The sequence below is a fragment of the Triturus cristatus genome, chromosome 3_1, assembly GCF_964204655.1.
Source record: "Triturus cristatus chromosome 3_1, aTriCri1.1, whole genome shotgun sequence".
NCBI classification, from domain to species: Eukaryota; Metazoa; Chordata; class Amphibia; order Caudata; family Salamandridae; genus Triturus; species Triturus cristatus.
The window spans coordinates 241,775,853-241,788,167 of NC_140583.1; the positions used below are offsets into that span (position 1 = coordinate 241,775,853).

Genomic DNA, 12,315 nt, shown 5'->3' on the forward strand with positions numbered 1-12,315 from the left:
CCTACTGTTGCGTAGGCTGGAGTTGGAATAGTGAATCATACTATTCCTAAGTCCAGCGCAAGTCATTGTAACGACTTGCGTTGTAAGAACTGCGATGTAACATACCGCGGTGTAACGACCGCGTTGTAAAGTCACATATTCACATCTGACTTTCCAGAAACCTCTCAAGGTAAATATAAGATAGCATTGTTGCATAGAAAAACATATGTGGTTAAGCAGTGTCAAAACGCTTATTCATCATACAACCTTTTCAATTCTCGTGAATAATATAAATATGGAATGAGCATATTAGTGTACATTAAAAAAACAGTGAATTTCTGTAGGGTATCATGTAGATGTAGTGAAAACACATTAACACTTTAGCTCAACAAATTTATTAATCATGATTCCATTTTCTAACAGATATCCAGGCTCATGGAAGTGATGTGTCAGAAGCCGAGGGACATGAGGAAAAACACGGACCAATTAATCTTCATAGCCAGGGCACAGCACCCTAAGCAGAATATATGAATGACAGAGTAATGGAACATACACATTTAGTACAAGAACTGTGTGGAAGAGACACACATAGTGTCACCCAGGAACCTGTAGGGAAGCTAAGACAAGTCCGGTCGATGTGGAGTTCGCACTTGCGATGTTGCCAACACACAATCCTAACAAATTCTGCGAACTGCTAATAGTGACAAAAATGTGCATCTCTTTGGAGTTTTGAACGCGTCAGTGCTTAAGGTTCAGTACCTGGAATGAAAAGACAAACATTAAGAAAATCATTGCATTTGGTTTAAAAAAAATATCGACATACCCTTGCTTGAACCCAGATATCCATGAAGGAAAAAGCTAGATAGTTTGACAGATGCAATGAAGATGACTCTATATATTGAATTAAATCAGGATATTATGCAGTGCTTAATTTGTAAAAGACTAAATGCTGGCCCCTTGTCAGGAGGCCACTGCAGCTTGCATCACCCATTGCCCATGTCAGCACAGGAAGTGACCGTACCAAGTCAACTACTAACCGTCACACTCCTACAAGTGTGACAATTTGAACTACTCCAGTCCCCAAAAGCCATAAGAATGGCTTAGGCAGCAGGTATTACTATTTTTAATGTATAATTCAGTTAATAATCAAGTGTTCTTGCGCCCAACTGTAAATTTTACTAGCAGCAGCACCATGTGGCAGACTGCCATAAGTGCTGATGTTGACAATTACATGCCGGTCCCAAGAAGTGGAAACCACCGGCTCAAATTATGCATTGATATTATGAGTCAAAGGCGTAGGAAACATCAACACTCTGTTGGTATTGATTTCTTAAGTAGGTAAATTAATTGCCTTGTACATGCCACATCTACAATGTCCGGGGCATACTGTCAGCCTACAAGTTGAAATGGGCCACTACAGCAGGGAAGAAGCATGAGGCCTCATCAAAATACAAATGTTGTAGAAACAGTGCAAAAGTTACAGATTGGAAGTGGTACACAAGTAGTAGCAGCAGAAAGTGAGGATCAGTCACGTGTCAGCATGTTGCCACGGATAGCATGATTGTTTGTGAAACCAGGAATCGCACTGCTATTGAGGGCAATGTAGGAGATACAATATCTGCTTGTGGCAAATTCAAAATGTAGACATTTTATTTGTCATTTGTTATTTTTGATGTATTTAGGGTAACAACACACGTTATACCTTTTATTTTATATTATTATATAACTCACATATTTTACCTTTTGTACTTTATAATTTACATTTTGTGACATAGATTAATGTTACATGACTTTGCTTACATACATTACCATATCTGAAAGTAAAGCAAGACCATGGTTTACCAACTACAAAGCATTTGTATTATTATGCTAAAATAATTTTGTACATTTATAACTTACCCAGTAAAATAATTATTGTTACAATAGCGAGGCGTACGTGGCCTTCGGCTGTTCCTGAGTCATCATCATGTTGAGGTGCTGATAGCTTTTCCTCCTCTTCATCAGACATCCAAACTTCCAATTCTATATTGTGTAGAATTGCACACGTTGATACCATTTTACGACTGATTTATGAAGAATATTGTAGGACATCTCCACACCAATGGAGACATCAGACTTTGCTTTTTAAAAGTCCAAAGGTCCTCTTGTGCATCTATGTGTAACATTGTGCCGACGCTCAATCCGTGTTGAAGAGTTCAGATAGCAGTCATTATCCATGGGCTTTAGCCATAACCACTATTACCTAAAACATCAATGTACATAGTAGCACATCATACTTTAGATATATGTGCCTTAAACAAATTATTAAATACTTAAAGCTAATTTACTCAGTATATATCCATCTTCATTTGTGTCTTATGCAATTATTTTTTAAATGCAGGGCTTATACTCTTCTTCTTCCAATTTCCTTGATTTTCTACTGCAGCCAAATCCCCATCGTTTTTAGTCCGTTGTTCTGTTCATAGCTGCTTGCTGTTGTTATATATGCAGAATCATTTGCCAAAGGCAATAAAGTCCATTGTTGAGGTGGGTGATGGACCTTCCCTCAAAGGTCCAGGCATTTGCATGGGGGTTAGGTTTTTTCTTTCTTTTTTTTTTCTTTGGTGTGCACTGTAGGCATACTGTTGGATAGCGATCAAGCTCCAGGCATGAAATGAGAATGTCCCACTTGGCAAATGTTGATTTTCGTAACATAATGTAGTCACACTCATGTTTGCATTTTAATACAATTGTTTTGATTTTTCTACATTTCTGTGAAGAAAGAAAATCTATATTTTATTGATTCTTCAGATAATATTTTTTGAACATTCGGGCAATACGTCAGGAGACTGAGAATGTTGCTTTAGTTCAAGTAATCATGATTCTAAAATTTGATTACGGTTTTAATAGTCTAACAAAAGTCTCAAGCTCTAGACTTACAGCTAGTGGACTTGTTGAAAGGGTGAGGGCTCTTCTCCAGATTTAGCTAGCATTTTTTGATGGACTGATGAGGACTGAGGGTACTGCTGGCTTATTTTGATGAACGTTTTTCGCACCTATTTCTTTGGTTTCCTTGTGCTTTATATTAAGGATGTCCTGCGGAGCCTCATAGTTTGTGAGGAACTTAGTTACAGGAAGTCCACTTGACAGTTTAGTTTAATGGTTGAGCTGTCTCTTCCTTCCTATTTTGGGATCATGCTGCGTGTGCTCATGTGGAAAGTCTTGTTCAGATGTCAATACTTTTTTACACATTCCAAATCATCCTTCAGATGCTGGTGGAGATTGGAGAGGAATGTGTCAGTTCAATATCATGCTCCCCTGAAATGTTTAGATTACAACTTTCAATGTGATCAGTATATGAAGGGGGTTGTTGCTCAGTTCCTAATTTTTTATTTACTATGGAAGGGAGGGAATAACAATTCCTTTTAGGCTTAAAGCTGGGTGCGATTGGATTTCATATCAAAAATGCATATCTTTGCTTTTGAGCCATTTGTCTCTTATGCAATTTTTTTTTAAATGCATTGCTTCATGTCTTCTTTTGAGGTATCCTTTTCAGGCTGGTTTCTTTGATTCTCTACTGCAGCAAAATCCTCAGCTTCCTTTGTTTGTTTATAGCTGCTTGTTGTCATATTTGCAGACTCATTTGCCAAAGGCAATAAGTCCATTGTTGTGATGGGTGTTGGATCTTCCGCTTAAAGTCCAGACATTTTCATTGGGTTTCGATTGTTATTTGTTTTTTTTGTGTTGCACTGTAGACATATTGTTGGAGAACAATCCCGTTCCAGGTGCGAAATTAGTATGACCCACTTGGCAAAAATTGAGTTTTGTATCATAATGCAGTCAACCTCATCTTTATATTTTAATACTATAGCTTTGGTTTTTCTACTTTCTCCTTTCTGTGCTAAAAAATGTAATGTGTTTATTGATTGTCCAGAAACTTTTTGGAATATTCTAAAGATACCTTAGGAGTTTCAGAATGTTGCCTTGGTTCAAGTAATCATGTGACCTCTAAAGTTGTATTGTCATTCTAATAGAATAACTAAATTTCTAAGCATTGGGTTACAACTGGTGGACTTGCTGAAAGGGTGTTGATTTTTCTTGCATTTTAACGATTGGGCCAGAGTGCTCGCACAGATTGCTTCCCTGTCTTGTGCTGTCAGGGTGGTAACCTTGCCGGTGGTTTGGGATACTCCTTCCCTGAAAAAGCTTGGCGACTTGTACAAGTTCGGGCTCTCCATGTGCGGGGGATGAAGAGAGGCCTCTATACCAGATTTAGCTAGCGTTATTTGATGGACTGGTGAGGACTGAGGACATTGCTGGCATAGTTTGATGAAGGTTTTTTACACAATTTATTTTTATTTTCTTATACTTTATAATAGGGATTCCCTGCAGAGCCTCATAGTTTGCGATGGACATAGTTACAGGAGGTCCCCTTGCCTCATTTTTTTAAGGTTGTTGTCGCTTCCTTCCAATTTTAGGGTCTTGTTTCTTCTGTTCTTGTGGAAAGTCTTGTTTAAATGTCAGTACTTTTAAATTTTTTCGAAATCAACCTATAGATGCTGTTGGAGTTTGGATGAGGAATTTGTCCGTCCATATCATGCTGTTCTGAATTTGTTAGATCACAGCTTTCAATATGATTAGTATATATAGGGGGTTGTGGCTCAGATTCAATTTTTTTTATTTCCCACGAAAAGGAGGGTGTAACATTTGTTTTTTGGCTTAAAACTGGGTGCAGTTTGATTTCATATCAAGATTCCATTCATTTGCTTTTTTAGGTTTCGCCTGACCCAGCGCATGCGCTGGTCTGGCGAGACTTATTGAGAGGGCTCCAAAAAGTGCTACCAGGCCAGCCTAGAGCTACAGTGCATGTGCGCGGGCGCGCGCGCCGCGCTTTACCGTGATTACTTTCACTTTCGCGGCCGCACGGCCACTTTGCATAGCCAATAGGTCTCGCTTTTGGGACCTTATAAGTATTTAGTTATGCAACTGTTGCATAGCTAAACACTCATAAGGTCCCAAAGGCGAGACCTATTGGCTATGCCAATGCTTGTAATCATTTGTCTCTAATGCAATTCTTTTTTAAATGCAGGGCTTAAAGTCTTCTTTTAATGTATCATTGTGAGACTGGTTTCCTTAATTTTCTGCTGCAGCTAAATCTTGATCTTCTTTTGTCTGTTTATAGCTGATTGTTGTTGTCGTATTTGCAGACTAATTTGCCAAATGCAATAAGTTAATTTTTGTGATGGGTGATGGATCTTCCTCTTAAAGTCCAGACATTTTTATTGGGTTTTGATCGTTTTTTTTTTGGGACGCACTGTAGACATATTGTTGGAGAACAATCAGGTTCCAGGTGCGAAATTAGTATGACCCACTTGGCAAAAGTTGAGTTTTGTATCATAATGCAGTCAACCTCATCTTCATATTTTAATACCATAGTTTTGGTTTTTCTACTTTCTCCTTTCTGTGCAAAAAAAGGTAATGTTTTTATTGATTGTCCTGAAACATTTTGGGACATTCTGGAACTACCTCAGGAGTTTGAGAATGTTGCCTTGGCTCAAGTAATCATGTGACCTCTAAAGTTGCATTGTTGTTCTAATAGAATAACAAACTCCCAAGCTCTGGGTGGTTACAACTGGTAGACTTGCTGAAAGGGTGTTGATTTATCTTTCATTTCATCTATTAGGTGTTGATGGGCCTGAGTGCTGGCATAGATTTGTTCCCTGTCTTGCGCTGTCAGTGTGCTAATCTTGCTGGTGGTTTAGGATACTCCCTACGTCAAAGAGCTCAGAGTCTTGTACAAGTTAGGCCTATCCATGTGCGGGGGAGGAAGATCGAGCTCTTCTCCGGATTTAGGTAGCATTATATAATGATGAAGACTACGGGCAGTGCTGGCATATATTGATGAAGGTTTTTTGCACTAATTTCTGTAGTTTTATTCTGCTTAATATTAGGGATGCCATGCGGAGCCTCTTAGTTTGCGATGGACATAGTTACCGGAGGTCTACTTGACTTTTTTTTTTTAGGTTGAGCTGTCTCTTCCTTCCTAATTTGGGGTCTTGTTGCTTGTGTTCATGTGGAAAGTCTTATTCAAATGTTAATACTTTCTTACTTTTTCCAAATCATCCTGTAGATGCTGTTGGAGATTAGATGAGTAAAGTGTCCCTTCAATATCATGCTGTTCTGAGGGTGTCAGGTTACAGCTTCTAATGTGATTAGTATATGAAATGGGTTGTGGCTCAGTTTCTAATTTTGTATTTACAATAGAAGGGAGGGAATAACATTTAATTTTTGACTTAAAGCTGAGTGTGGTTTGATTTCATATCAAAATTGTGTTTCTCTGCTTTTGAGTCACTTGTCTCTTATTCAATTCTTATTTTAAATGCAGTTCCTAAAGTCTTCTTTTAATGTATCATTGTACTGCTGGTTGCCTTGATTTTCTGCTACCGCAAAATCTTCATTTCCCTTTGTTGTTTATTGCTGCTTGTTGTTGTTGTATTTGCAGACTCATTTGCCAAAGGCAATAAGTTCATTGTTGTAGTGGGTGATCGATCTTCCTCAAAAGTCCAGACATTTTCATTGGACTTCGATTGTTATTTTTGTTTGCTGGTGCTCTGTAGGCATTTTGTTGGAGAGCGATCAGGTTCCAAACGCAAAATGAGAATGACCCACTTGGCAAGTTGAGTGTTGTATCATAATGCAGTCAAACTCATCGTTGTTTTTTAATACATCATTTTGTTTTTTCAACTTTCTCCTCTTTGTGCAGAAAGACAAGCAAGTTTTTTTATTGATTGCTCAGAAAACATTTTATGGACATTCTGGAGATATTTCAGGAGTTTGAGAATAGTGCCTTGGTTCATGTAATCACGTGACCTCTAAAGTTGTATTATCGTTCTAATGGAATAAGAAAAGTCGAAAGCTCTGGGTTACAGCTGGTGGACTTGCTGAAAGGGTGTTGATTTTTGTCCTATTTCACCTATTGTGTGCGCTTGGGCTTGAGTGCTTGCATAGATTGCTTCCCTGTCTTGTGTTGTCATTGTTCTAATCTTGCTGGTGGTTTAGGATACTCTTCCCTCAAAGAACTCGGAGACGTGTAAAAGTTAGGCCTATCCATGTGCGTGGGATGAAGAGAGGGCTCTTCTCGAGATTTAGTCAGCGTTATTTGATGGACTAGTGAGGACTGAGGGTAGTGCTGGCATAGTTTGATAAAGGTTTCTCACACTAATTTCTTTAGTTTTCTAGTGCTTTATAATAAGGATTCCCTGCAGAGCCTCATAGTTTGCGATGGACATAGTTACAGGAGGCCCACTTGGCGTTTTGTTTTAGGTTGAGCTTTCTCTTCCTTCCTATTTGGAGTCTTGTTGCTTGTGTTCATGTTGAAAATCTTATTCAAATGTCAATACTTTCTTGCTTTTTCGAAATCATCCTGTAGTTGCTGCTGGAGTTTGGATGAAGAATGTGTCCGTTCAATATCATGCTCTTCTGAAGTTGTTAGATCACAGCTCACAATGTGATTAGTTTATGACGGGGATGTCGCTCAGTTTCTAATGTTAAATTTCCTATGAAAGGGAGGGAATAACATTTCAATTTTGGCTTAAAGTTGGGTGCAGCTTGATTTCATATCAAACTTGTATTTCTTTGCTTTTGAGTCGTTTGTCTCTTATACTGTTCTTTTTTTAAATGCAAGACTTAAATTCATCTTTTAATGTATCATTGTGCAGCAGGTGTCCGTGATTTTCCGCTGCAGCAAAATCTTCATCTTCTTTTGTCTGCTTATAGTTGCTTTTTTGTCGTTGATTTTGTGGATTCATTAGCCAAAGGCAATAAGTCCATTGTTGATGTGGGTGATGGATCTTCCCCTAGAAGCCAGACATTTATTTTCATAGCGGTCCGATCATTTTATTATTATTTTTTTGAGATGCACTGTAGGCATATTGTTGGAGAGTGATCAGACTCCAGGTCGAAATTAGAATGCCCCACTTGGCAAATGTAGGTTTTTGTATCATAATGCAGTTAAACTAATTCTTGGATTTTATTACCATTGTTTTGGTTTTTCTACTTTTTCCTTTCCGTGCAGAAAGAGATGCAATATTTTGTTATTGATTCTTCAGAAAAAACATTGGGGACAATCTGGAGATACATCAGGAGTTTGAAAATGTTGCCTTGTTCAAGTAATCATGTGACATCTAAACTTGTATTGTGTTTCTAATAGAATTAAAAAAAAGTCTCAAGCTCTGGGTTACAGCTTGTGGACTTGCTGAAATGGAAGTTTAAATGTTCTCCCATTTCACCTAATGGGTGTTCCTTGGCCTGAGTGCTCGCACAGATACCTTCCCTGTCATGTGTTGTCTGTGTGCTAATCTTGCTGGTGGTTCTGGGGATACTCCCTATCTAAAAGAGCACAGAGACATGTATAAATCAGGCCCATCCATGTGTGAGGGATGAAGAGAGGGCTCTTTTCCAGATTTAGCTAGCATTATTTGATGGACTGGTGAAGACTGAGGACAGTGTTCACATAGTTTGTTGAGGTTCATCATTATGTTAAATGCACCTGAACACGATGAGGACTATCAGTTAGATACCTGTATCTGATCCGCTGGGCGAAATGATGGAGGGACAAATGGTGGCTGGGAAGACAAAGCTGAGAAGGTTCCCAGTACAGCTTCTGTGGTCAGAGAGGACACAACAGGCGCGTTGGGGAGGCCAAGTAGTTTTAAGCCCAGACAGCAAGGTAGCAGGGAGGGACAAGGAGATGGGGTGGTCCTGAGGGGAGTTATTAACATAGCTGCTGTCATTGGTCTCAACTGACAGCATCCACTCCAGTGTCTCAGAGACTCCAGAAGACACGGGAAGCCAGACAATTGGGCAGATCAAGAGTAAAGCAAAGCTTTTCACTACATATCTACACAAAGCATGCAGCAGAGGGGGCAAATTAACAGCTTTGACCTGGAATGTAAATGGACTTGGGAACAAAACAAAGAGCTGCATGGTGGTTCAGTATCTAAAAGACTAGGGACCTGAAGTGGCAATGTTACATGAAACACACCTGAAGGGAAACAATTGTGAGGCGCTGAAAAGGGGAATATAAAGTGCTGGTGCATTTGGGTCACACATCTGACTCAAAGGGAGTAGGACTGCTAATTAAGATGTCACCACTCATCATACATGGGTCGACGTCCAAGGGTGATAAGTTGAAGAGTCGGGCTGCTAGGACGGCATGCAAATCAACCTTTTCTCCCTATACGTCCCACCTAAACTCCTTGCATGGACCTCGGTGATACTGGGCACCCTGCTATTGCGCCTACCCGATGGAGTACTAATTTTAGGCAACTTCAATCTAGTGGTGAGTGTTGGGGAGGATAGATACCCACAATGACTGGGAAGGGCAGGGGAGATTTGTTTTGTGTGATTCCTTTGGGCCAAAGGTCTATCTGACATCTAGACAACCATCACCCCAGGCCATGACAAAAGACTTTCCACTCCAGAGCATGCAACAGTTTATCAAATATTGATTATTATATTTGGAGATTCACTACACTAGACTGATTGCAAACGGGATCTCAAATCCCTCACAGATATGGGCCAAGCTGTAGGACCCATTTTTGGATAGAGACAGGGCCCGGTCTCAAGACCTATGGTACCTCAAAGATAGAAGCATCACTCAGGAGTTGAGAAAAGGCATTGTCCACTACTTTGAAAAAAATTGGGTACAGTAACCTCAGAGCTCATAAGATGGAAAGTCTACATGGTGGTCGTGAGGGAGAGGCTATCTGCCTATTAAACGGTTGAGGAAATGGAAGAGGAAACAAGCCGTTAAGCTATGGTGTGGGATTTTACTCCTTGAATTGGGGTTTCAAAAGTATGTAAATAAGAAAGTAGGCAATTACTAATGCTATGACAGCAAGAGTAATGGGACCTCGCTGAAAATAAAGAGAGAACCACCACCTTGACCTCGCAGTACCGGCTAAACGAGGTAGGCAATAAACCAGGGAGGTTCCCGTATGGCTGAGCAAGAGAGGGATAGAAATTTGGTATAGGAAATACGGAGGGAGAAGTAGCAGCCAGTCAAGGGGCAAACAGAAATAGTGTCAGAAATCGCAAGTTACTATCAAGGCCTATATCGGTCAATCACGAGCAAGTTATCAAGTGACACAGGAGGCTTCCTCAAACATATACGCCTCCTGGTCCTCATGCCAGAGGAAACAAATTAACTAGATGAAGACATAGTATAAAGTAAGATAGTTAGGACCATCAAAGACATTAATCTGGGAAAGCTCCAGGGCTGAACACATTTCCAATAGAACTATATAAAAGCATGGCTTAGCGCAGCACAAGAGACAGATGTTCCTTGAAGCCAATGAAATAAACCAGTTACCCTATGACCAGCAGTTATCCATGATAGTGGCAGTTCTGAAAGATAGAAAAACAGCAGATAGTTGTGCCTTTCTATAGTCCTATATCACTGCTTAATCCTAGGGAAAGTACTGGCCACTTGGCTAAGGCAGGTCATCTTTAAACTGGTGCACCTGGACCAGTTGAGATTCATGCCTCATAGGGGCACTAGGCTGAGCCTCAACACCTATATGGCAAACTTACCAGACTGAGGGATCACCGAGAAGACTCAGCCGTGCTACACCTTTACACCGCGAAAGTCTTCAACACTCTGGAGAGGACATACCTACCTGAAGTGTTGGAAAGATTGGGTGAGAGGCCAATCTTTCGGCAGTGAATAAAGCTCCTTTATCGTCAAGCAATGGCATGGGTAAAAGTAAATGTTACTCTATTCTACTACTTTTGGGCTGGAGAGGGGTAAGAGGCACAGATGTCTGCCATCCCCATTGCTATTTGGGCTTTGGCTGGAACCCCTGGCGTGCTCGATTTGGGAAGACCTGCTGGTTTGGGGACTGCTAGGAGAGAATCTCACTCTATGCTGATGATATCCTCTTGTACATGTCGCACCCTAATGACATCATCCCCAGGCCCCTACACATTTTCCGCTCATCCTTGGAATATACCATCAATTTGGAGAAATCCCTATTCTATCCAATAACAGGTTGTCCCTGGGAGGTGAGGTACAGAGAAAGCATACCAATAGTTCTGGAGGGATTTAAATTTTTAAGGATGTGTTTAACATATATACTAGGCCGGGCCACAATGTTCAAAATGGTAATCCTGTCCAAACTCCATAATGCGATCCAAAATCCCCTCCACAGGATCCTGCCAGAAATCTTTAGAAAGATTCATACAAGAAGCCTGTACTCTGATGGGAAAGATGTCTGGTCAATGAGCCCCAGACCCCTCATGCGGTCTGGTAGTGGTGAATTGAAACCATCCCTGAGGCAGCACCCGATGTGTAGTTGAACCCACGGGGAGGCCTCCTGACTGCCTTTCCCTCCTCTGCGCTCATTCCCGGAACACATTTTGACGACAGCCATCTTACAGCCTACTGAGTGATTGCTTAACTGAAAGAGAGGACCTCGAGTAGACAATTTGTCCAAGGACACGACAAAGGTGAATACAGCTAAGTTAGCCTTGCAGTCCCTAACCACAGAATACAAGAAGATCTGTGGGGACTTGTTTCTTTATATTCTAACCTCCCACATTTGAACTATAGGTCTTCCCAAATTAGATGCGAGCAGTTGCTCAGGTGCATTTTCCCCAGATTGGCCCTGTATAGTACGGATGCCTCCTTGTGCTTCCCTATGACGTCCTGTGGGCTTCATACCTTTGATTGCTACTGCCCCTGAGATTTGGCTAGATCATTTTGGGGGTCAACCTGGATGATCCCTTCAAGGCAAGAATACTGATCTGTTGAATGCCAAGTAAGTCCGGGAGACAGAAGTGGCTTGGTGAGTACTGAGGATCCTCTGGTCCTGAGGTAGACCAGTCTCCCAAAATGGCAGTTCAGCTGCAGTAAACCAAGGCCCCATGATGGCTAGCAACAAAGGAGAGTTGGGAACCCCCATAAGAAAGAAGAATCTAAACATTTGCCTAGGATACCTGCATGATAAGCTTTCCAATATGATGACACAAATGCATAAGTCCTATAGGATGGCTTCGATCTCTCGTAAGCGATTAACAAAATTGAGCATGGGTGACCTGGTGGCAAAAAACAAAGATGGCATAATTGCCCTGAGCAAAGAGGTCAAGAACATACTGAATTCCCAATCTAATAAGGTTGAAGAAATCAAGGCGCTCTGCGAAAATTGTACAGATCTGGAAGACGGATCACGGTGAGATAATGTGCTGATCCGGAACGTTTCAGAACAGAGGTTTGTGATGACATCATCCTGCACGATAGGTCCCTTTTCCAAATTGCACTAAAAGAGGGCCAACCACATGAGATTCCCATAATTCAGG

At 40.7% G+C, this 12,315-nt stretch overlaps 1 protein-coding gene across 2 annotated transcripts in view; it reads right to left on the bottom strand.

Annotated features, from left to right (window-relative positions):
• Positions 1-361: 361 nt before the first annotated feature.
• The window catches only part of GTF2A2 (general transcription factor IIA subunit 2), a 347,399-nt gene continuing 335,445 nt past the window's right edge, over positions 362-12,315 (bottom strand). For both annotated transcript variants that reach the window (XM_085643768.1, XM_085643769.1), the window contains exon 5: positions 362-738. In XM_085643768.1, the coding sequence (XP_085499894.1) occupies positions 725-738 (14 nt within the window). In that variant the 3' untranslated portion in view covers positions 362-724. The remainder of the gene's footprint in view (positions 739-12,315) is intronic.